The sequence below is a fragment of the Schistocerca nitens genome, chromosome 3, assembly GCF_023898315.1.
Source record: "Schistocerca nitens isolate TAMUIC-IGC-003100 chromosome 3, iqSchNite1.1, whole genome shotgun sequence".
Classification (NCBI taxonomy): domain Eukaryota; kingdom Metazoa; phylum Arthropoda; class Insecta; order Orthoptera; family Acrididae; genus Schistocerca; species Schistocerca nitens.
The window spans coordinates 249,080,731-249,107,730 of NC_064616.1; the positions used below are offsets into that span (position 1 = coordinate 249,080,731).

Consider the following 27,000-nt stretch of genomic DNA (forward strand, 5'->3'; position numbering starts at 1 on the left):
GACAGTGCTGGACGAACTCCCGTGTCGCGAGAAGTGGGAACACGTAATGCACCCAAGAACATGATAGTTTCGGTGGTCAAAGTGTTATGGTGTAGGCATAATGTTGCATGGGCGTACTGGCCTCTGAATCTTTGAACACGATACACTCACCAGTTGCTTCCCCATGTGCGTATTTTCAGGGGTGCATTCGACCCTTACTTGGTTATTATGGGAGACAACGCACGGCTGCACCGTCAGAGCTGTTGAAGGAGCTCTTGGAATGAGAGAATATTCGGCGAATGGACCAGCCTGCCCGTTCCCACGACATAATCCCATCGACCACGCGTGGGATGCGTTGAGGTGATGTATTGCAGCGCGTCCAACTGCACCAACAACCACCCAGCAGCTGTCATCTGCGCTGGTGGTGGAAGGAAACCTCCTACCACGGCAACTTCTTACCAACCTTGTGGCCAGCATGGCAGCACGTTGCAGAGCATTCATTGCCGTCCGTGGTGATCACTCAGTTTATTAAGAACCAATTCCCACCCTTTCTAATGTCCAAAGGACCATCACTAATCGCGATGACTTCCGCATAATTATTGTCTTTGAATAAAAGTGTCATTTATGTTCTTATGTGTAATTCTTTCAGCTACCTTCTGTACTATACTGTAGCAGTTCTTTCTATGTATGGTCCAAGTTTCATAGAGCTATGTTGCTTAGCAGTCACACATCATGTGAGAGTTACTTTCGTTTCTAAGTATTGCACACCAGTTGTAAGTAGGCTGTCTAGGTTTTTATGTTGGTAACGCCACGTAGCGCTCTGTATGAAAATCACTGACTGCTGTGTGCAATCTGTGGCTGGTTGGCATTGTTGGAATATTTCCTATTATAGTGTTGGGCAGCCGGATGTGAACAGCGCATAGCGTTGTGCAGTTGGAGGTGAGCCGCTAGCAGTGGTGGATGTGGGAAGAGAGATGGCAGAGTTTTGAGAGCGGACGATCTGGACGTGTGTCCGTCAGAAAAACGAAATTTGTAAGACTGGATGTCACGAACTGATATATATAATGATTTTTCAACACTATTAAGGTAAATACATTGTTTGTTCTCTATCAAAATCTTGCATTTGATAACTATGCCTATCAGTAGTTAGTGCCTTCAGTAGTTAGAATCTTCTATTTAGCTGGCAGTATTGGTGCTCGCTGTATTGCAGTAGTTCGAGTAACGAAGATTTTTGTGAGGTAAGTGATTCATGAAAGGTATAGGTTATTGTTAATCAGGGCCATTCTTTCGTAGGGATTATTGAAAGTCAGACTGCGTTGCGCTAAAAATATTGTGTGTCAGTTTAGTGATGATCAGAATAAGTAGAGAGAAAACTGTCTGAGTACGTTGAGTTTTGCGCAGCTGCTTGCAAATCAAATAACGTAAGAGGTTTATCAGCACAGTAATTCATAAACTTTTGTAAGGGGATGTTTCACAGTGTAGGGAAATGTGAAAAATTGAAACATGAAACCCGCTTAATAGTGTGTTGGTTCACCACTGTAACATACTGCAGTGATTCTGCGTGGCATGGTCTCGATAAGACCTTGGTAGGTTTCCAGAGGCATGCTGCACCATGTGGTGTCACCGCTAGACACCACACTTGCTAGGTGGTAGCTTAAATCGGCCGCGGTCCATTAGTACATGTCGGACCCGCGTGTCGCCACTGTCAGGATCGCAGACCGAGCGCCACCACAAGGCAGGTCTCGAGAGACGTACTAGCACTCGCCCCAGTTGTACGACGACGTTGCTAGCGACTACACTGACGAAGCCTTTCTCTCATTTGCCGAGAGACAGTTAGAATAGCCTTCAGCTAAGTTAATGGCTACGACCTAGCAAGGCGCCATTTGTACCATTGCATGTATCTCAAGATAGTCTCACTTGTATCATCAAGAATGCTGTATACCAAAGGACGATATAAAAGTTAAGTGTTCTAGTAGCTACGTTCTTTTCTTTATCACATTCATTACGAATCCTGTTCCAGACTTCGCGCCAGTCGGCGTGTGTGTACGTGTGCCCTTTCGGCTACCCGTCACTGTGGACTGGCTGCCTTGTCAGTCCACTACACACCAAATGTCTGTGCACAGGTCACGCAATTCTCGTAAACTGCAGGCCACAGGTTTGTGGGTGCAGAGATGAAACGCGGTAGCGTCTCAGATTTGTTCCATCAGGTTACTTTCGTGGTAAATACATCAATGTGAGTTCACTATTATGCTTCTCAGACCACTGTAGCACGAATCTGGCCTTGTGACACGGTCAGTTATGCTGTTGGAAGAAGCCATCGCCTTCGCGAAAGACATAAAAAAGGAAAGATTGCAGGTAGACCATAATTATGTTTACGTAGTTCACAGCTCGATTACTACCACAGCTCGTGGTGCGGAGCATGTTCCGAGTAGTCGTTCGCCTGGATGGCGGAGTATCCAGACATTATTGTAACAAGAAACTTGATTCATCAGACAAAGTTACATATTTGCATTGAGTCACAGGCAAATCTAAATGATCCCGTGAGCAATGCGATCATGACTAACGACGTCGGTGGGTCAACAAGGGAAAACCGTAAGGGTCGTCTGCTGCGGAGCCCCATGTTCAATAATGTGCGTTGAACTGGGAGCTCCGAAAAACTTTTGTCTTCACCCTAACTGTACTCTCTCGTCAGACCTGCCACAGATCGCCGTCTGTCTTGATTTACAGACAAGGCGAACCACCGATCTCCACGTTCTCTGGTGAGGCGTGGACGTCCAATTTGTTGGCAGCTCCTCTGGTTTCACCATCCTTAGCCAGTTTCATATCAAGCGAAGAGCCGATCAATTACGCTGTCTCCGAGAAGCTTGTTCCCAGGCGCCAGGCCATAACAATTTGTCCTTTGTCGAAGTCGCATATGTCAGTGGGCATCCCCATTCGCGGTCAGTAGAGTCCCTTGAATGATTCCCATTCGTCTCTGCTCCGCTTAAGTACTTTCCTTACCGCGTGGCGTGGCCATCAGCGCCACCACGTGAGCGGTGGCCATGATGAATTGGCTCATCAGTGTACATATCAGAATGAAAATAAAAAGAAAGACCACACCCATGTAACAGAGTTGCATACGTCTTCAAGGTGCCAAGAGATGTATGATTGGAATTTCATCGTCGAAAGTTTGCCGCGAGTGAAGTGACGCAGTGACAAGACACTGTATTCGTAATCGGGAGGACGGCGGTTCAAATCTTGTCCAACGACCTTGATTTACGTTTCCTATGATATCCCGTAAATAGTATAAAATGGATACTGAGATAATTCCCTGGAAAGGGCACGGCCGATTTCCTTCCTCGTCCTTTTTCAATGCGAGTTTGTACTATCTCTAATGACATAATCTTTGACAAGACTTTAAACCTATATTTTCTTCCATTATCCTTTTCTGAAGTCTATGAATTACAGAGAGACGCTGTGGAACTTAAAATTAAATAAAGTTTTCTTAAAACTCTCTGAATAAACTTCTGAGTCTAAGAAAATAGATGCTAGTTATCTCGTAACTTTAGCATCTTTTCGTTCCTGGTTCCGAACAATCACTGTTCATTGTCTCATATCAAGATCAAGTGTACAGGTGGTCAGAAACAGCTGGAAACGCTTGTAAGGATGTTGAAGGTTACGTTGTGCTGGGAAATAAATGTTAAGAAAAAATTTACGACTTAATTAGCATTCAAGATAGCCAAGCAGACCGTTGCGCGCGCAAATTTAAGCAGTCTGCCAGAGACAGTGTCGCCAAAGTGTTCTTCGTTTGGTTTTCTCAAAACCAATAAACACAGCTTTTGCTCACTTAGTTTAAATTTACCACTTACGGAAAAGGCACATTTTAAATATTAATGAGAATTTGCACAAAGGTAACTCAAGGACCTACGAATGTCCCTTCACTAACGTATTTTAGCGCGTAGTAGTGTTTGAATCTGCGCCCTGAGCGACGTGATTGGCTAACGTCAATGCTAATTAAATCGGAAACGGTGCAACAACTATTTCTCAGCGAAACCTAACCTGCAATACCCTTACAAGCTTTTCAGACTGTTTCTGACCACCCTGTGTACGTAGCACTGCGTCGAGCTGCTTGCTGTTGTCTGAAAATTTCTGTGACTCGCAATGTATGATTCTGAGTCAAAAGTGCCATCAAATATCACCTTCTGTGCTATTATATGTCCTTCACGTACTGAGTCCACTTATTATCTTCCTTTCAGCATTATTTTATGAAGTGGATGGACTCCTTTCCAATCATCATCTGGTCGATTCAACGTGAGACTGGAGGGAAAGTCACGTGTATATTTGGTTCTGTGGGTTTCAAATTTCAACTGAGTATTGTGTTCCTGGGTCTACGAGAGAGAGAGACAGAGAGAAATTGGCCTGTGCAAGTGACTGAAACCGTTTAGAAACCAAAATCAGGCTGGACGGTGCACCAGGTCTCCCATATAGTGCGTGCTTGCAGTTCCTATTTAGTTCATCTCTCTGTCTCGCAAGCAAACACGATTCGTGATGCTCTGCAGCAAAATTTTGTTAATTAAATTTCAACATTTCACTGTTTTCACTCAATTGATCGTGTATCATAAAAGTTTCTTCGTTTACTTATTAACAATGTCACATAACTCAATATATACCACACACACATTTTACAGCATTCACAAGCTGCTGTAGAACTGACATCGTACAGTGTGTCACACAAAAATAAACATTCTCTGTCAATATACGCGAGTAAAACACCTGTAGTAACTGATTCAGTCAGTAGAAACAACGAACGGTGAAATTTAATTCTCTTTAAAGTCAGATGCACCATATTAAGAGACATATGCACGTCCAGAGATCGGGCTTCAGTGCATACAATGCTACTAATGTAAATATCGATTACTGTTGTGTATTTGCAGCCAGGAAATGCAACAAACTAATGCTTTATGCTTTTAGAGATGTCTGTCGCTGTTTCCTTACATTATTTTTAAGATAAAGTGTTAAGGTATAATGGCCTTAGCGTGAGATATGATTTGTCAGAAATATCTTTTCTAGGCATCAGTCAAATAAAGTTTGTTAACAACAAGGGAATTACCATACTAGTTACAAAGCACGTTCCTGTTGACCTTCACTGCGGCAGTTGGAGTCTGACTTCGACTTTACGACTGGGAAACAAAGGAAAGTCGTTGAATATTCGTCAACAGGGATCGTAGCTCGTAAAATAGCGATCAGAAAGACAGAAAAATATAAAAATGGGTAAAGAGAGAGGGAAATGAAGATGTGATCTTAATATCAACGAAGTCTATTGAAGTTTCCGATAAATTTTAATGCCCCTGTTATTGTAACAGTTTAATTGTTTTTTTGTAATCTTTATGATTTTGTGAGCTCCTTTTGGTTTGTATATCGTAATGAGAAGATAATGGAAAGCAGCAGCATCATACTGCAGCACCGTAGTGAGTTTACATCTGCTACGATTTTTCTTAAATATGCCTACGCTTCAGTCAAAGGATATTTACATAATGTGGAGTTTACTGAATATTATATTCGTCAGTAGTTTTTAGATTATGAAATTTTGTGGGCCCTAAAATTTTCCGAGTGATTCGATTTATGAATTCCCTACGATGGGGTAGCCTAGGAGTAGGCATAAAATAGTGTGAGGCAATAAAATATGGTGTCCTTATGGGTACAAAGGGAGGATATGTGGCTTTTAATCGTGGAATTCTGTATACGTGAATTTTGAGCGGTGTTGGTGATGTAACCTCACCGTAAGTCATATTAAAAAGATGCTAGTTTTTGAAACTGCATCTCCGTCTTGAAATGAAGCCAGTAAATAATCCACTTTTTATTTATTTCTTATATACTTTGGCTGAGAAGCCGAATTTATCGAGATACCGTCATATTTAACATTACTGACAGCTGTTTCCAGCAATCAGCAGTTAAGATTTTCCTTGCATCCTGTTTATCGAAGTAACACTGTTGATGTATAAAACTGAATATTAGGTCCAGTTTTCTGCAACAGAGATCGAATGTGACTTTGCATCAAGACCATACATTCTACTTTTTTCGATAAAAGGATTACATAAGTGTAGGTACTACTCGAATTGTTTGTATTTCTCACTTAATTTTGGATCATCTTAATTTCTTTTGTGTTCTCGAATAAGTTTATTATTTGGAGAAAAAGTGTCGTGACATGAAAATAGTGAAAAGAGATTGACTTTTCTGTTTACGTTGCCAGGAAACAATATTCAGAAATTCTGCTCGTCGATCTACCTCGTCGGGAATATTTTGGAATGGTTCTCATAGTGCCACAAATTTATCCGCTCACACACCACGGCGGGGGAAAAGTTCAGTTGGACATCTGTCGAAATTCCGCGATTTAATGGCTACCGGAGGTTTTCTGGTCTCTCTGCGGTTGGCGGGCAGCAGGTTAACTAACCATCTTGATGCGGTGTGCGATCGGCGATCGGCCATCGAGGGTGCTGTGGTTCGTTGCCGCTGCCCGCAGTCCACTGGTGATACATCTGCATTTGTGCTAAAATTTATCTCCTGTCCAGAATTTCCGGATAAACTCGCAACGAGGCTGACTGACATCTCTTCCGGGTTTCTTTCGTACAGATATTTTATACTTTCATCTTTTTAAGATATATATTTTTATATTATCCAAAATTTGTGCGAAGAGCCTACTTGATGTCACCAACGGCTTTTTTAGCTTAGCTGTTCGATAAAATAAAAAGAACTGCATAATGGGAAAGGGAAATAAAGAAGTAATAAAATAAGTTTATGATAAAATAGAGCGAATATTAGACACAACGACCAAGAGAAGAGTTATATTCTATTGACACCTGGAAAGGTTAGATCAAAAAAGTATAACAAAAATAATTTTTAAATAATTGGATAGAAACCCAGAGACAGCAGTGACGTAGATAAAAGTATTTAAAAAAGACCTGAGGAAAATGGGAATAACGATGGAAGAAATAGGAGAAAGAGAAAAGTTAAAAGCAAAAGTAAAAAAGCTTCAAGGGCTTCCAGGAGAAAACAAAGAAAAAGATAGGTGCAATATAGACACATGAAAGAAGAGAAAAACATAGGGGAAGAAGGAAAAACTGCTGGAAAGAAAGAAAGGAAAGACGAAAGAAAAATAAGTTATTTCATGTGGCCTTTAGTAGGCCAAACCAGTATATTAAAAAGAACTGCCTATACAACATAGCAATACTGCATGTTCCACACTCGTGGTCACCATTGCCATTTTTTAGCTTCTCAACGGATATGTACCAACAAAACACGGCTGCGAACTTTATAAGTATCGTGAGCTGAGATTAAACTAGTAGTATTGTAGTCATAATCTTGATTTTCATTTTTCATAGCTTTATCATATCACAGTAAACGAACTGTTTCTCTGTTACCCTATTCTAATTAGCTTCTTAGTTTACTCACGATTGTTTTTTCCGGACATACGCAAGAAAAAAATGAATAATTTTCCGTTGAGCGGTCTCCGAGTCCTCAAGGTCTGCACTGTTAACAAAGGTTTACCGACGATTTATCAACTCTGTGCAGAAAAGGAAATGAGATACTATATCACCTAATGTAATATTAAACAGTGGGGGAAAGTGCTTAAAAATTTCTATTTAAGGCTGGTGAGGTTCGCTAAGAATGGAACGCCAAAACAGTTTTCTCCGGCAGCCATATATCAAGTGATAAAAGTTTAGTGTGCTCAACATTGGGGTCTTAAGCGAACACTTGATTCAGTTTATATGTTCTTTTTAGAGCACTAGCTAGATTCAGTTTACTGAACAATTCCATCACTGATATGAGTTACTGCCCTACACACACACACACACACACACACACACACACACACACACACACACAACACACTGTTTTGGTCTTTCTGAAAAGATAATTTGAATTTTTTGTGCTGGTTCGCGTTTCAACTTAACGATGTCCGCCAATCACGTCATCTGTTCCCTGTCCTCAACCTTCTACATCTGGATTAATCCGTTGATTCTTATCTGCTGATGGGCAAGCGCAAAACAAGCAGTTTGCAGAAATCTTACCCTCTGTAACAGTGCTCCACTTCTTCTAGCTGACTTGTGCACTTATGTGTTGGCCGGGATACGCACCGCGTCCGGTTGTGTAGTTGCATTTCAAGGCCTGGAATATGAACGTAAGGCCATGCCTTCTTTCGATGAGTAAATTTGAGATTTATTTCCTGATTAATAGTTTAGATAAACCATTATATTGCCGTGAAAAAGTCAAATCTGTACTCAGTCATTGTCCAGTCTTAATTGTACACTGAAATAGGATTCACGACTGACCACCATAAGCGTGGTTTCACTGACGTTAACGACGTGGCTAAATTCCCTTATCGACTGTTATCTAGAGACTCTCAGCCCTATCATGTATCTCTGTATCCGAACTTACTGAAGAAGGTGCCATTTGTACGAACTCCGCAACTATGCATTCACTTCAAATTATTATGGTCTGCCTATCATCTAGTTGACCTCCATGAATCATTTCAAGCAGTTTCTTTTGTCGTATAGCATAATAACCCATATATCGACAGTATTCGACATGTCTTCTTCGACGTATGTGTTGCATTCTAGTACGAGCAGGAAAGGAGAAAAACAATTCTATGGAACCTATAGAATCGTGAGAGGTTATCAAAAGGTGCTGTGCTGAACAGAAATCTGACATTTCTAGCTTCTTCAAAGTGTCGCAATGCAAGAGGCAAACCAAAAAACTACGCTTGTAAAGACTGCCACAGTGGATACAGTCAAACGAAACAGGCCTGCAAGAGCGATTACAAATAGAGAATGCAAACATCTGTCGAAACAACAGAGATAATGCGCCTGACGATTCCTGTATAACTGTACATACTGATAGGGATCAACATTTCTTAAAGGCTTCCAAGCCCACGAGCTATTAAACACTCCTTTGTCTAGGATTTTAAGATACTTCTACTTAACAAACGTGAGAAGAAAATGACAAGAAACAACCTCATATACCAGTCGCAAAAATTGAGTTCTTGAGAGGTGAGTACGGAGAACCTCCGGCACAATTCTGGCGCATTCCAGGCCATGTGCAAGAAGGAAGGTAGGGAGTATAGGATTCAACATCGAAGTCATTAGAGACGGCTCTGTGCAAGAGAAATTGTACCAAGAATGACAGTGAGTATGGGAAGAACCCATCTGTGTTTAACTAAAGTATTAGAAAGCTACTATAGAAGCTGAGAGAGCTACATAGTAACTGGCAAACTGCAGCTGAACGAATTCAAAAATAATGTAAGAAACCCTTCAAAAAATTCTTATTTGACGACTTGTCAAACAACTCTAAAATGTTTTGGCCCTACGTAAAATCAGTCGGGGGAAGGAAACTAATTGTCCAAATGTTCCTTCATCACGGTTGCACCAAATCGAAAGATGTTGAAATGAAGGCAGAATTACTAAATTTTGTCTTCGAAAATGGCTTCACATGTTGTGACAAATTAGTTCCAATTTTCAACAGTCACACACATTCGAAAATTACCCATATACAAATACGAGAGCGCGTAGTTGAAAATTGGTTCAAGTCATTTGATAGAGGAAAGACCATTCTACGTCACAGGATGCATATAATATTTGCGGAGGAAATAGGTCCTCTTACAGCAAAGAATTATCGTATGTCTCTGGAACTACGAAGTGTTCCTCGTAACTGAAAAAAGAGACTGGTTGATGTAGGCCACAGGCGCAGAACTATTTACCTATCAGACGTCAATACCCTGATGAAATATGAAGCCTATTTTGTTCTAGCGTATGGCGCCTTACTGGAGACTGAATAACTCCACTGCTGGAATCAATATTGTCTCTACAAGCACCGATCGTGTGAAACTACTCGTTGATGAGTTCCAAAGGACAACACGTAGCGGAGTTCAGGTTGATCCAGTGTCATTTGGCTTCCAAGTAGCCCTCGGTATGGTTACGCACCGTCATCTATTAAGTAAACAAAGTGTATGCGGAATAATCGAACAGATGTGAGATGTAACTGAAGACATCCTTGAGAACAAAATTCAGTATCTCCGTATATCCATCTTCCAATAGACCAGGGAACACCAACTACTATGTTTTATGGAATATGAAAGAGTCCTTCAGCTGCATTTACACTGAAGAGCCAAAGAAACTGGTACACCAGCTTAATATCGTGTAGGGCTCCCGCGAGCACGCAAAAGTGCCGCAACACGACGTGACATAGTCTCGACTAACGTCTGAAGTAGTGCTGGAGGGAACTGACACCATGAATCCTGCAGGACTGTCCATAAATACGTAAGAGTACGAGGGAGTGGAGATCTCTTCTGTCTGGGTAGTCTGGTGGCCAGCGGAAGTGTTTAAACTCAGAAGAGTGTTCCTGGAGTCACTCTGTAGTAATTATGGACTTGTGGAGTTTCGCACTGTCCTGGTGGAATTGCCCAAGTCCGTCGGAATGAACAATGGACATGAATGGATGCAGGTGATCAGACAGGGTTCTTACTTACGTGTCACCTGTCATAGTCGAATCTAGACGTATCAGGGGTCCCATATCACTGCAACTGCAAACGTACCTCCACCAGCTTGAACAGTCCCCTGCTGTCATGCAGGGTCCACGGATTCATGAGGTTGTCTCTATACCCGTACACGCCCATCCTGTCGATACAATTTGAAATGATACTCGTCCGACCGGGAAACATGTTTCCGGTCATCAACAGTTCAGTGTCGGTGTTGACGGGTCCAGGCGAGGCGTAAAGCTTTGTGTCTTGCAGTCATCGTGGGTAAAAGAGCGGCCTTCGGCTACGAAAGCCCATATCGATGATGTTTCGTTCAATGGTTTGCGCGCTCACACTTGTTGATGTTCCAGTACTGAAATCTGCAACAATTTGCGGAAGGATTGCACTTCTGTCTTCTGTCACGTTGAACGATTCTCTTCAATCGTCGTTGGCCCCGTTTTGCTGGATCTTTTTCTGGCCACAGCGATGTCGGAGTTTTGATGTTTTACCGTACTGCTGATATTCGCCGTACATTCATGAAATGGTCGTACGGGAAAATCCCTACATCATTGCTACCTCTGAGACGCTGTGTCCCATAGCTCGTGCGCCAACTATAACACCACGTTCAAACTCACTCAAATCTTGATAACCTGCCATTATAGCAGCAGTAACCGATCTGACGACTGCGCCAGACACTTGTCTTATATAGGCGTTTCCGACCGCACTGCCGTATTCTGCCTGTTTACATCTCTCTGTATTCGAATACGCATCTTTGGCGCTTAAGAGTATTTGTGTGCCGCCGGCGTGGCCGAGCGGTTCTGGGCGCTACAGTCTGGAACCGCGAGACCGCTACGGTAGAAGGTTCGAATCCTGCCACGGGCATGGATGTGTGTAATGTCCTTAGGTTAGTTAGGTTTAAGTAGTTCTAAGTTCTAGGGGACTGATGACCTCAGAAGTTAAGTCCCATAGTGCTCGGAGCCATTTGAATTTGTGTGGCCTGTCTTGTATGCCTCACCCTGTCATGGCTAGTAGCCAGTAGCTATGAGGCCGTTTGCAGACGACGTAGACGTGCTAAAGGAGGTGATGCCGTTAAAAACTTCTTACGAAATGCTAGAGAGAATTACAAATTATCAGCAACCGATCTAAAGATAGGCAGCTGAACCTCAACAAAAAAGTTAAGCACTCAGGATAGATAGTCAGATGTCACTGTAACTTCGTACATGAAAATACCATCGGTGGATATGTAAATGATTAGAGTTGCAGGTAGAGTGATAGGTAGAGAGGCCACCGGAGTTCATTACTCTTCCTCGCGTTCAGTGTTCTCTACACTCCTGGTAGGGAAAATAACGGGCGTGGACTCCTTGATGTGGAGTCATCACTGTGAATGACACGGAGATGCCGCGTACTTACGTGATACAGCGTTTCAGCGCCTGGCAGAAATTCAAAGGAGCCTCATTATGGATCTCGATTTGGCCAGTTGGTCGAATCATGCAATATTCAAATTTGTGGGGTATTTCAATATGACAGTGGCCCTATGTTGGACTGCACTGGAACGTAGGGCAGACATATTCGTCGTCAGTGCTTCGGTTGACAATGCCTGATCATCACAAGGGAGAATAACCTTATTGTGCATCAATCACGTTGGAATCCCTTCATATCTGTGCGTGCTATCGGAAACAAGTAATGGACTCTCTGCAACATTCTGTGCCATCTTGGTTGGAGACTAGGAGCAGCCCAAATAGGAATTACTGTCCTTTGCATAGGCTACCGTTAATATCTCAACATAAATGTCTGTGTTTGGAGTTGTGCCTTGACTGGGAAACATAGACTCCTAATGAATTATGCCGGCATAAGCTGTCGCCAACACACCAGTCGACAAAGACGTAGCAATAAGATCGATAGTAGGCGCTGGATCAAGAGCGCCTATCAGGAGAGAGTCCAAAGACAGACCTGCAAGCAACTTTCCGCCAACGCCCTCTCGACCACAAGTATTTAGATCGCCGCCGCTGAACGGAGGGCTCAGTCGTGGTCTCAGTCGCAGTCACTATTCCAGTCGGCGTCTGTCAGTTCATGTCACCCGCTACGAGAGTGTAGTGTTTATAGCGGGACTTGTACTTTGTAACAGTGGCGATGAGAATGCAACATGAATGACATCACACTGTGTTCAGTGATGTGTTAAGGTTCTGCACTACCACGGATGGCCATCGTCAGCGAGTATGGTGGCGACCTGGGAAGAAGTCCCATTCCTCCAGTATTTGGAAAGTCACAGCGGTCTTACTCCTCACGTCATGTTGTGGGAAGACTTCAGGTATGACTTCAGGTTATTGTTTGTTGTGATTGAGGGAGCCCTGACGATACAACGGTATGTTTCGGACATGCCGCGTCTTCAAGTGTTACTTGTCATGTGAGAGTATCCTGGTCCGGATTTTGAACAGGTCAATGGTCATCCACACATGACACATGAATCTGTGAACTGTCTGAGTAATGTTGAGGTTCTCCCATGGCTCACATGATCTCTATATTTGTCCCCAATAGAACATGCATGGGACCAGCTCTGACGGCTACGTGCTCCTAATTCCAATATCCATGCTATCGAAGACCAGTTACAATAATTATGGACCAGCTTACTTCTGTAGTGAATAGAACGCCATTGTGACACCGTCCCCAGCCGACCAGTGCATGCATCCTGACCAGAGAGAGTGCAACGTCATGTTGACAAGTGGGCTCATATTCACAATATCTTTGTAAATCTGATTCAGTTTTCTGATCACAGAAATAACCTCATATTTGCTCCTAACCCGTGGAGTTTTATTTAGTTTCTTCCTCCCCTTCTACTACACGGTCGACGATCAGTCATTAGAATGAAGTACAAGCATCAAGTACCTGAGGGTATCTTTCCCGACTGATTTAAGGCTGATTGACCACATAAATCTACCTGTCAGGAAACTCAGACAAATATATTGCAAAAATGTTAAGGAAATATAACTCACGTACGAAAGAGATCCCTTACAAAACCGTCACTCCACTAACTGTTGTGTATTGTTTGACTGTCTGAGCCGGCCGAAGTGGCCGTGCGGTTAAAGGCGCTGCAGTCTGGAACCGCAAGACCGCTACGGTCGCAGGTTCGAATCCTGCCTCGGGCATGGATGTTTGTGATGTCCGTAGGTTAGTTAGGTTTAACTAGTTCTAAGTTCTAGGGGACTAATGACCTCAGAAGTTGAGTCCCATAGTGCTCAGAGCCATTTGAACCATTTGACTGTCTGAGATATTTACCAAATTGGATTAACGAAATATTTTGTGGAGATTCGAGCAAGAGCTAAAGGCTTCAAGGATCAGTGAACTACAGTAACAGAAGCTTCAAGAGGAGCATTGCAGAGAACTATACTTAGAAAAATTCGAGATATTACTTTCCAGCGCGAGTCATGAAACGCGTTACTTCATGTAACTTATATCTCACATAAAGACCAATGACTTAAAGTTCGAGAACTTCAGACACATGCAGAAGGGTGCTTTCGGTCTCTCAACCCGCGTACCACCCGCTAATGGTAAATGCTAGTGATACTCTGTGTACTCACACACAGCACTGTGTTTTATGGAATACATATATAGACGTGTTAGATTGTATGTATTTGCCTGAGAAAAAAATTCAGATTTCAAAAGTGTAGGAACCTAAAGCAGACCGCCAGATTATGGTTAAAGACTTCATTTGTCTACCAGTAGTCCAAACAGTTTCAGTTTCCAAAGTCCGAGTAAATGTGACACAGGCTGTGTCCCCAAGTCATGTTATTAAGTGGTTGGAATTAAAATACAAGGCTGAAACAACTCTTCTTATGTAATTTCCGGCAGTGGAAAAGCTCCGGACTGCCATAAACTCTCTCGTTAAGTACCGTATCCATTAACGTCCACAAGGAAAAATTTGCTGCATTTAATCACACGGATATATGTCACCAGAAACCGGAAAGAGCTCATACTACAAATAGTAGTATTAAAAGAAGAAAGTTTCCTGCACAAGAGTCTAGGGGCGCGCACACACACACACACACACACACACACACACACACACACACACACATTCGCACATATATACATTGCTGCATCTCAGTTTAATTGAAATTCTATGATTATGTAAATACAGGATCTTATTAGCAATCAGCCTCGCAGCCGATCAGTTCCAGCGGAGTGACTGCGCGAGGTCGTCCAGAAGTTTGGGCACGCTTTCAAACCAGTTCACCTCCATTATACAGTTTACCACACCCACTCATACCAGCATTCTTTGACGCGAAAATTGCGCAAGCGTCTAATTCGAATTGCCATCTGCTACGATTATTCTGCTTTGTTGCTTTCCGGCGTGCTTTTCGCAGTAGCTGACACTACAATGTCTTGCAGAAATGTAGTAATTCCATCACTGAATCAAACGTATCGACTCTGCACTTCCACATTAACGGTACACCGTAACTGCTACAGGTACTACGCGTGATAATGTAGGTATATCTACAATTACTGAGCATTAGCGATACTGGTCGTGTAAGAATTAAGATGGGTACAGTTTTCACACCCGAACTATAAAAATTCTTAGATCGTCAAACACTTGTATTCGAGTGGACTGACGCCGACGGATCAGTCACTCGTCGATGTTTGATACTGTTTACCATGTAAATGTTTACATTTAGTTCAAGAGCTGCTTCTCTGTTCCAACGACCGATGAGATTTCGGGTTTTCCCTTTATGCATACTTAATGACGAGAACAGTAATTTACAAACAAAAGCACAAGACGGATAGGCAGACTCAGATAAAAAAATTTTGTAATTTTCTCGCGACCAGGACGTGATAGCAACAGCAGAAAATATAGCACTTGGCGAAAAATTCCTTTCAAATAAGTAGTTAATGATTATCCTACTTGCCACTTGTGCAGGGTAGGTATTCATGCAACGTATCCAGTTCTGAAATTAATGTTCTGGTTTCCTCTGTTATTATTTCGCTTCGTCATCCCTCAAATTTGTCGAAGTGGGCCACCAATAGTACAACAGTACAATATAATAATTCACAGGCAAAAGAAAGTGTAATGAAACTAAATGGCTCAAATGGCTCTGAGCACTACGGGACTTAACATCTGAGGTCATCAGTCCCCCAGAACTTAGAACTACTTAAACCTAACTAACCTAAGGACATCACACACATTCATGCCCGAGGCAGAATTCAAACCTGCGACCGTAGCAGTCGCGCAGTTCCGAACTGAAGCGCCTAGAACCGCTCGGCCACGGCGGCCGGCAATGAAACTAAAAAGATTAGACTTAACACTGTTTATAGAAGATAACTTCCACTCACTAGCTGAGGTAATCTGTAATAAAATATAATGTTAGACGAAAAGCACGCCTTAAAAAATGACTGGGACTTCTGTATAAGTAGTGAACTGGCTATGTGATCGACCTGAATAACGCAAATTTAAAAAGGAGAAAAGAAGAAGTATGTAAGTAATGGAGTGGGGCGTAAAGCTTAACTTTACCTTAAGGACATCTGAGAAGATTCTGCAGATAAACGAATGTTTATCGATGGTGGTGCTGGCGTCTGAGGCTGACGTGAGTCAGTCAGTGATTGCATGATTTCTATATAGAAAAGGACACTTTGGGATATGGATAACATGAGGTCGGACTGGTTGGACTGGCAAAGGAAGAGGTTAGGTACTGTCTGAACACAAGATGTAAAGCAGCATATCTAAAAATAGTGACACGGATTTCGCGTCTATACTTTAGGTGAAGTGGCATGGTTGACTTGAAGAATGCTACGGAGAAGCTTGGTAGAGAATTCTGGAAGGAAAAGTGACTGATGGGGAGGGCCTTCATGTATGGGAGTACGGTACAGAGAGGTGCCTTGTCGTAGTGTTGAGAAATGGGTTTATGTATGTAAATTCATGATGCTGTTGGGAGATATTGTGCAAAATGGAAGAAAGACGAGAGTTTAACATCCTGTCGACGACGAACTTATTGGTTTTGATTTGGATTTGAGCACTTTACCTTCTACAAAAGTTCCATTTGGACATGGTTGGAAGATAAAATAGGTTACTACTTTTGTTTATAAGGTAAATAAAAGAATGGTACGCTATGTATAAATTTTACTGCTGTATTAATCCCATCCGCGGATTAGGTATACGATAGCATAAGATACAACGTGGTCTTCGATATTCTGTAACTCATAGGTCTGTTCCCTCAGAGACACAGTGGGCTTAAACGGCGTGTACTTCAACATAATGCAGGAAGCAGGCAATTTGGTATCTGTAGACCACGACCCGAAAATACAAATAAAACCTATACTGCATACATCTCAGTCCATATACTTTTTATTGCCGTCTACAGACGACAAGCTTCAGTTAGCACCACTGCACAGTGCTTAAACCAGTGAGCAGACTCTGTAGTTTGTCAATTGACACTAAGGTTAATCATAGATAGTTGAACACTGCCTAAACACACCGCTGGTGGCAGTTTCCGTATTCTATTATTTTTGATTCAAACTGAATATTGTTTGTTCCTAGTTCAACGAAAACTTAGAAACGGTGGGGCTAAAAGTGAATGAGGAAAAGTAAAAGCTCTAACACAAGAAATCCAGGTCTTTTACCTGTGAAAGAATATGAGAAAGTCATTATTATTACTCTAGTTATTCGACGTGACTATTACAACTCATCGTACAGGGCCTGGACAAAAACATGGCAACATCAAAAACGTTACACATTACCATGCCTAATAAGGTATAGGAAACCAGCTGGCATTCAAAACAGCTGCCAGTCATTTCGTAATGTTTAAATACAGACCCTATATTGTTTTTGAGGGAGTCTTATACCATTCTTTCACCAGCATAGTGGGAAGCAAAGGTAACGATGAACGAGGTGGGTAGCGATCATTTTCTCTTAAGCAGATCGCTGAGACTCAATAATATTGAGCTCAGGTGACAATAGTGGCCATGGAACATGCGAAAAATTGTCCTCGTACTCTCAAGATCAGTCCTGGACAATGCGAGCTGTGTGAAGAGGGGTCTTGTCTTGGAACACAGCATCAGCACTGAGGAACAAACATTGTACCGTGTGTTGAAATTGATGAGCTAAGATGGTCACATAATCCTTCGCTGTAATGCGACTTTCCAGAGTGACCATGGGGCCCATGGAATAACACGATATGACTGTACAAATCTTCACCGAACACCCGTCGTGATCCCGGCGGAGGTTCGAGTCCTCCCTCGGGCATGGGTGTGTGTGTCTGTGCTTAGGATAATTTAGGTTAAGTAATGTGTAAGCTTAGGGACTGATGACCTTGGCAGTTCAGTCCCATAAGATTTCACACACATTTGAACAACATCCGTCGTATTTCACAGTTAGAACAAAAATTCGGCCAGGAGTTGGAAACAGTGTGAAACAAGACCCATCCGGCCAAATGTCATTCTTCCATTGCTTCATAGTCTAGATTTTATGGCTTTGGCATCACGTTTTCCTGTTACGGGCATTTGCAACAGCTACGTATTGTTTTGGTATTCCAACTCACACTGCAATTCCATCCTTATGGAGCTCGCTTCGTGTTGGCTTTGTGCTGACAGATTCGCGAGTGAACATTCATTTCCCCACTGACTTTTCCAGCTGTCGACCTCTTATGTTTTGTCACAGTTCCCATCAATGAGAGTCTGTGACGGTCACTCAACCCACACTTTCGTCCGCGTTGCGGCGTAACGGATAACGTTTTTCCGACTTCCTTGTACGCGGAATAAATCTTCGATACAGTCTACTTTGAAACATCAAACACTTCGGCTACCTTTGTTTTCACAATATATATAAATGACCTGTAGGTAGTGTCGGAAGTTCCATGCGGCTTTTTGCGGATGATGCTGTAGTATACAGAGAAGTTGCAGCATTAGAAAATTGCAGCGAAATGCAGGAAGATCTGCAGCGGATAGGCACTTGGTGCAGGGAGTGGCAACTGACCCTTAACATAGACAAATGTAATGGATTGCGAATACATATAAAGAAGGATCCTTTATTGAATGATTATATGATAGCGGAACAAACACTGGTAACAGTTACTTCTGTAAAATATCTGGGAGTATGCGTGCGGAACGATTTGAAGTGGAATGATCATATAAAATTAATTGTTGGTAAGGCGGGTGCCAGCTTGAGATTCATTGGGAGAGTCCTTAGAAACTGTTGTCATCAACAAAGGAGAGGGCTTACAAAACACTCGTTCGACCTATACTTGAGTATTGCTCATCAGTGTGGGATCCGTACCAGGTCGGGTTGACAGAGGAAACAGAGAAGATCCAAAGAAGAGCGGCGCGTTTCGTCACAGGGTTATTTGGTAAGCGTGATAGCGTTACGGAGATGTTTAGCAAACTCAAGTGGCAGACTCTGCAAGAGGGGCGCTCTGCATCGCGGTGTAGCTTGCTGTCCAGGTTTCGAGAGGGTGCGTTTCTGGATGAGGTATCGAATATATTGCTTCCCCCTACTTATACCTCCCGAGGAGATTACGAATGTAAAATTAAAGAGATTCGAACGCGCACGGAGGCTTTCCGGCAGTCGTTCTTCCCGCGAACCACACGCGACTGGAACAGGAAAGGGAGGTAATGACAGTGGCACGTAAAGTGCCCTCCGCCACACACCGTTGGGTGGCTTGCGGAGTATAAATGTAGATGTAGATGTACGGAAGCACCCACCATACGATCAACAAAAATTTGCCGACGTTCGAATTCACGTGGCTCCGACGTAATGCACTCAAAACTACACAGAAACACAACAGACACTTTCAACATATTGAGGACATTGCATAGGTGCCGTTCGTGGTCAGATATAACAGCGCATCCTGCGGGCTTGGCTTGTAATCTGCATTTATTTTCGAGCGTGCATTTCTTGCGACGTTCCCATATTTTTGCCAACCCTTGTACATCGTATTAGAACAGGCAATAGGCCACCCCAAGTGACCTCTGAATATCGTACTAAATGCAGATTGAGTCTAATATCTGGGAATACTAACGCCTAACTTCTTCAGTCTTAAAGGTACGTTTTCGCAAGTTCCTTGTATTAGCAAACAGTACCTCAGCATTTCCTAACTTTTTAAAAAAATACTTACATACTGTTTAACTCTATCAGTTGGCTTCAAGAGGATGCATGTACACGTCTACCTTCACACAGTGTCCCTTATGAGCAATAAGAGCGACAGAAAGTCAAAATTATTTGAATCGCTCACTCTGTGTGAGATTTGAGACTATATATTCAACCGCTGTGTATCCATGGACAGAATTAGGAAGTAAACCAGTGGGAGTTACGAAGCTATTAAGGAGCACAGCGCTGTAAGCCTGAGTTTGTCGAAGTTGTCCTCGTCCCAGATAATGTAGGAGGATCGATATGCAATCGGCTGTGAAGTCGCTGGTGTCCTGTAAGCTGTAAGTATACGATACAGGCCACAGCGGATATCATGCAGCAACCAAATCTGCCGTAGTAACACCGCAGATGCACACTCAGCCATACTGGAGAGGGTGTCACCGCGCTAGCAGACGCAAGTATGTAATTAAAAAAGGAATCTTCGTTTAATCCGAATCTCAGTGTTTCTATGGAAAGAAATGGGAGAAATGAAGAGAAACAGGAGGCAGTGTAAGAGCTCCAGGATGTCATGAAAAACTGTCACTGGTGATATAATTATTTCTATGGGTGTTTCATCATTTCATAGTGTGAGATTCGTTTGCCATTTACGCAGATGGTCATGCAGGAACTTAGTTTATATATATCGTTCTTAATGGGCACCAGATTAGTATTCACGTAAGCGAATGCAGAGAAGTGCCCAAACACTGTGTACACAACGCATGTAAACTCATGGCAACAGCAAACAGAGCCGCGCCTCTATGGAGTAGGAAACATACGATAAATTCGCTTGAATTGTCGTGAACAACGATAGGAATTAATTACTTATGGTTTCCCCTTCGTAAGGACCGAATCAAAGTTATGCAAGTGACTAGACGACTCTTTCTTAAAGCAAAACCCAACTCTTCCATTTCATAAGGACGTTGTCCATTGATTGACGAAACAGAAATGCGATGGATCTGCGAGGGGTGGCACGACTCAAAATTTTCCTGCAGTGCTGAAAAACAGAACGTTTTTTACGCTGTCTTGCGAATGGAGACTGAAAGCATTTGCTAGAAACAGTACGAGTATGGACAGAAGTAAGATGGACAAGAAATAAGATGGAGTTTTTGATAAACACCCTCTGTGAAGTGCACACGTTCTATGCAGTTTACTTCAATTAATTTCATATAACCGTCCTTCTCTCAAAAGTTTCAACATTTTATTTTGTTTTATTGAAAAGAGTACGGTATGCTTGTATAGCCAGTGGTATGAGCAAAATAAATACTGAATGCTATTCTTACATCAACGTCTTAGAATTGAATACCCACCAAATGATCAGTCAGTAGTTGGCAGTCAGTATGTGCATTAGTTTCATACAGCCGTGAGGAAAAAGCTGAATGGTGTGTTTTTACTATTGCGACAAGTTAAAGTGTGAAATAAAACTGATATCGTGAAAACGTGTTTCCATTTTGTTACAAAAAGCCTCGGGTTGAGTTTATCTCCTAGTAAACCGACGATCACTGTGTTAAAAACAAACATAAAGATTAGTATATCTTTCTGTATACAGCATGTGTCATGGAGGAAAGGTACATGCTTTGAGGGGTTACAGTATTAGTGACTCGGAACAAAAAAATCTGTTGGATATTTGCCCTATTCCGAATAGTTTCCGAAATAGAACACATTTAATCACTTGTGTACTTTTTTCTTGAATAACACGAAAGTCGCTCCATTCAGCGAAAACTTGTCACAGTAAAAAATTGAACTAAATTAATTTGCCTACAGAAAAGGTCCTATTCCTTTTCTCTCCAGCATTACCAGTCTGCGCGAGAATATTGAAAATCTCGCGCGACCCGCGCGCTGTTGCTGAGGCAGTTTTTTTGAAGGCCAATTTGAGGTAGATTCCCGACTTGACAGAAATGTTTCCATATGTAATGAATTAACAACGGGACGCAGGCAGAAAACATCAAACAAATGAGAGAGTCACTATGTTGATTTTTTTATTAACCACTAGTTATACAGTTTGTTCAGCGTGAGCACCGGAGATGTCAACGAAATGCTGCATCCGTAAAGCGACATAATCTACAGTTGCTCACAGCAGACCCTGTGGAATCTGAGCAACTTGTTACTGTATACTGAGCTTCAGGTAAGCTACAGACCGAACGTTTCACTGTTATACGCGTTCGTTTAGATATCCCCAGAGTCAAAAGTCACATGGATTCAGATCAGGTGATCTTGCAGGCTATGCATTTGGAAAACCTCTAGAGACAACACGTTCGTGGGCGGTTTAATTAATCAGATTTTTCACTGGGCGAGCGACAAGAGGTGTTGCCCCATTTTGTGTGAAAATGGAGGTTTCCACACAGCTGCACTCTTCCAAAGCACGAATCACATGCTTTACAATGAAGTGTCGATAACGTGCAGACGTCACGGTACACCTGACAGGCCATCTGGGTGTATTTTCGTCAAAGAAGAACGGACAGAGAATAAAGGTGTTTGAATCCACAGCACACAGTCACATACGGTGTTAGCAATAGTTCTCCGTGCACAACACGCAGTTTAACAGTACCCCAAATTCGGCAGTTCTGTGTATTCACTGCGCCCTGTAGTGTAAAATGTGCCTCGTCACTCCATAGAATATTGCCCGGCCACGTGCCATCAACATCGATCCGAGTCAAATATCGAAGAGCAACTTCAGAATGTTGCTGCTGATCATGAGGTTCCAGTTGCTGCACCCCCTGGGTCCTGTACGGGTACCAGTGTGACATGGACCGAAAACTTTCCGTAGTGTTGATCATGGGATGCGTCACACCAAGCTCACCGGTGTTTTCATATTTCATTATCATCTTCTTTAAACCAATTAATGACACTGGACCTCTCATGGAACTTTTAAGTCGGCGATACTCTCTCAATGCAGCACTGTAATTACTGCCGTTTACATGAAACAGCTTCACTAACAGTGCACGGTCTCTCTTCGCATAGCCATACTGTTCAGTGACGGTATGGCTTTTCAAATGACCGCGTCGATGTCATACCGTCATACAAACAGTGTGCACGCCATATTTGCACCTGGTGGCCTCAGTTGGAACCAATTTTTTCCAGCGTAAATTGATTCCGCATTAATGCATTTGCGTATCTACCGATCTTCACAGTCGTACGATAATTACAGCCTACTCTGGACCTCAGTGAGTAGCTGGTATTTAATTTTAACAATCTGGTACAATCTTGTTGTCAAATACTCATAAAATGACAATAACGTAGTAATAATGGTTATGAACTACGTCACGTACACACAAGGAACAGAAAATGTGTTCAGAAGTCATCCATTTAAATTTTTGCTAACAAATACTTTACCAGCTACGGAGCAAGCAATATTAGCCCTGAAGAGTAACTGAGAAGATCATGCTTTTCATTTTACTTGCGGTTTCATTAGTAGATGTTTCGAAACAAAGTGGATGCAATGAATGATATGTCTCTAAAACGTTTGACCCTGTATGACTGAGAAGGAGATATGAAATTATTGTGCAAATGGCCTCCGATCTTCTTTGTTTCCAGGAATTCGTAATAATAAGCTGTTAATCTGTTTCAGTGACATTGCCTAATCAGTTAGATGTCCACAATAGATTCGGCAAGAAATAAGGCATGACCGTGATCCAAAATTCCTGTTTCTTAAATTTGTAGCGATATAGTTTATCCGTATTTGATGAAACTGAGAGAGACGAATGCATAGCGTAACGCTCTGACAGAATGAATCACTGAAACGAAAACAATTATTCAGAGATAGCTTGCATGGGAATAGTTCTGTAAAGTTTTTATAATTCGCTGTGTAGGCTATGCCAGTTACTGATAATGTTAATGTATAGATGGTGCTATACTGAAGATACGCGTATGAAACCTAATAACAGGTTCACAACATGTCAGAAATGGACTACTTTCCAGAATGAGATCACAATAATCAATTCAGGGAGGTGAAACTTAATACACAGAAATCTGCGAGCATATTATGGACTGTTCGTTACCTTGAGATTGAATAAGAAAACTGGCCGCGTTCTTATAGGACATATTTGTAAAGCTTGTGTGGGCGACACAGAGGGGTCATTGAGATGACACTGTGTGCAGAGAACGGGGCAGTGGCGACTTTCAGTGAGTCTGACAATGGAGCGACTGTGATAACACAGCAACTGAGACAGCAGCTATCATTGAAGCGGCGATGCTCATCGAATTGTTCTTAATTCTTTTATTAAAAAACGAGTTTCTCGTCCAGGCCCTGAAGGCCCAAGGGATGTCTAGCGGCCGCCGTGTTGTCCTCTGCCTTGCGGCGTCATGCGGATGCAGTATGGGGATGTGTGGTGGGGAGGGGGGCATGTGGTTAGTACAACGCTCTCCCGCCCGTTTTTCAGACTTTCCAGACCGTGGAGCCGTTACTATTCGCTCAAGCAGCCAAGAAAGTGAGCGTTGGACGCCTTCCCGATCTGTAGAGACGGCACTCTGTGGCACAAATGGTAGCAGAATGCTGTGCAAGGAGTGTTACTAAGGGCACATCCTTTGGCGATTTCACGGCACTTAAGTTTGTACAGAAGGCATGTACATATGCGATGAGTCAATATTGAGGATTAAACCCCATGTAGTTAATCTTTCCCCTACCAAAAGCGGCATAGCGTTATAGTAAAATAGTCTACACATACTCACAACAGTACAGAATGGACTGATGAACAGTTCGATAAATTTTAATCGATATCTCTTTCCGAAAATTCTAAGAGGATCATGACTCTCGAGAACATATTGAGCTTAATCCACTACCAACTCAGAACGTACAAGCCACATTCTGGTAAGTCACAGGCACTGTGTGAGGAAGTCTTCTGAGAGATACCTCAAATCACTTCCAGCGACTTATTGTGTAGGTCACACTAAGAGTTGCGGCTATGTTTCATCCTAGAGATGTACCAGCACTCTATTCCACGCATTCTACAATATATTTGTTGATCAATGTCTATCTGTCCCGAATAGTAACTATAAGATAGTCTTGTTATAGATCTGCATTTTCTTCTCTCCATATATGCACTGTGCTCCGTATTGAGCTATTGTTCTAGTCATAAAGAAATAGCTGTAACATGAACCTCTGATGTCTTCATCTATATATTCGTCAGTACAGCTCAGTCAACTGGCCTCGAGTGCTTGCCTTCCTGACTCAGTACTGGAGATCGTATTTCGTGTAGTAATTGGTAGGCACTACAAAGATATTGGCTCTACTGTTTGTAGGAAAATGACTTTGTCAGACAGGTTGCTACATAATATTTCCAAAACTAAAACGATTTTACATTTCAGCCATCGCTAGACATGGTGATGTTCAATGAGAAATGAAAAGAAAATGGTAGAACTGTTGATTTCTTATTTCATAATTCATGAGAAATTTTCTTATGGCAGAAAAACAATGAAAAGTATGTTTTTAAACTAGAACCAAGCGTTAAGTCAGCGTATTTTCAGCGAATGTTAGAAACTTCAGCCTTATTATTAAATTTATACGAAATATAGTCTGCAGGATGTTAAAAGAGAATATGACAGAAGTTACTCAAGGTAATTCAACCTTCTATAAAATTACTCCAGGAAGGAATTGCCTAAATCATTATTGTAAAAACTCATGAAACATCCAGTCTTTTAACTCTTGACACGAAGAAAATTAATTTGTGACATGTTCTGGTACAAATGAGGAACGGCTATAAACTGTATCTGAAAATAATATCATCCACAATTTCAAGACTGTTTCGGCTGAAGTATTAATGTGAAATGCCTGTCAGTTGACGTTTTCGAAAGCGTCGCGTGTTAACCATTGTATTCAGTGCCAGAGGAGCTACCATTCCAACGATATGCATACAGAGTTAGGACTCGAAGAAAAAAAAAAACGGTTATAATTGTTTTGTACGCTGTTGATTTTACGTATATGTATATCGATGAAACTAACCTGGAGTTCTTCCTTGCACCGCCTTTCTTCCTCTAAGGACATACGTTTCTCGTGTTTCTTGAAGTATTTGCGTTTCGCTGCCTGCAGGTTGAACCACGTGTAGGAGAAAGACTTGACGAAAGGCAACAGTGCCTCGATGAAAGGATGAAATTCATCCTGAAAATAAACAGAAAGGAAATATAATTAGTAAATTTAATCTAGCCACATAGAGATTATGTAACAAAAGTCTAGAATTTTTTACAATAGATCTTCAGACAAAATATATCTTTGCAAGACATGATGGTGATATCTCTTAAACAAAATTCATGCTAACTTTCAAGACGTTAACGGCATATCAAAAAAGTTATCTCAACGAAGAGTCTTAAATAATTAGAATAAGTAGTTTTTTGCAGCTCTTTATTATCCTACCTGTACACTGAACTTAATTTAAGCGGAAGAAGCCACCAAATATTGCGCTATGGAAGGTTAAATAATTAAAAATTCCGAGTCATAGCAAAATCGTTACTTTTTACAAGTTTCTGTTTGTTCAACCACAGCGATATGGTAAGATAGCTCAGAAACTGTTCGTTGGAAAATAAGTGAATTATAACGTCATTGCCAATTTCTTCGCTGAAATAGATTTCATTTCTCCTTTGGACTGTGGCTTGTCATCATGTGTTACGCCATATAAGAACTCATCAGTGCCATCTGTGGACTGAGCTGTGGCGCTACTATAATATTTTAGGTGTGTATATAGTGGCTGAAGATTCAAAATATAAGGATTCCATCAATAGACCATTAATGCTTCCCTTATATCCATCATGTGGGTACAAGTTATGGTTTCAGTCGGATAATCTCATTTTGGGTTCATATCCTGTGCTACGCGGAAAATATAGGTTTCAGATTAAAATTATGCAACTTCCATATCAGCTCGGTTGTTTTCCAACAAACATAGTAATAATACAGACGTTTATTTACTATCAGTAAAACTACTGTAGATTTCGTGTTGATGTGGCTACTTAAATCTCAGTACGTGCTAATGTTAATGTCCAACTATCACATGACCATAGGAATTCAGTTACGAAAACGTGTAATATTTTACTGCCTCTTGTAATCCTTGAAGGAAGCAAAACTATTATGCGCGTTTGCATTTCCTCCTCGGGAAGAAGACTTGTATGTAGAGCTTGAATTTTTGTCGTCCTGACACTAAGATTCTCCGTACCAGCAAAAGCTATGACATAGTCTGCACCACTGAGACACTGCGAAGGTTATTGGCTATGGTTCTACCAGTCAAGTTCTGTTTTTGGTAACAGGTGGTTATTTCTTGTGTGTTATTGAGTTTCAACCGATATGTACCAAGTGTAAATTTAATCGTTTGTAGGGGCATATGCGCTCTCGCTGTGATGCAAGACAAAAGTACGTCATCCGAAAGTGATTACAATGCAAAGAAGATAAGTAATACTCGTAAATTGGATTTTATCTTAGCTTCTGAACATAGGAATGTGAAAT

At 41.8% G+C, this 27,000-nt stretch overlaps 1 protein-coding gene across 8 annotated transcripts in view; it reads right to left on the bottom strand.

Annotated features, from left to right (window-relative positions):
* LOC126248210 (nuclear factor 1 X-type) overlaps window positions 1–27,000 on the bottom strand; it is a 601,762-nt gene that overhangs the window by 482,133 nt on the left and 92,629 nt on the right. For all 8 annotated transcript variants that reach the window (XM_049949028.1, XM_049949025.1, XM_049949026.1 and 5 more), the window contains exon 2: window positions 25,513–25,668. In XM_049949028.1, the coding sequence (XP_049804985.1) occupies window positions 25,513–25,668 (156 nt within the window). The remainder of the gene's footprint in view (window positions 1–25,512; window positions 25,669–27,000) is intronic.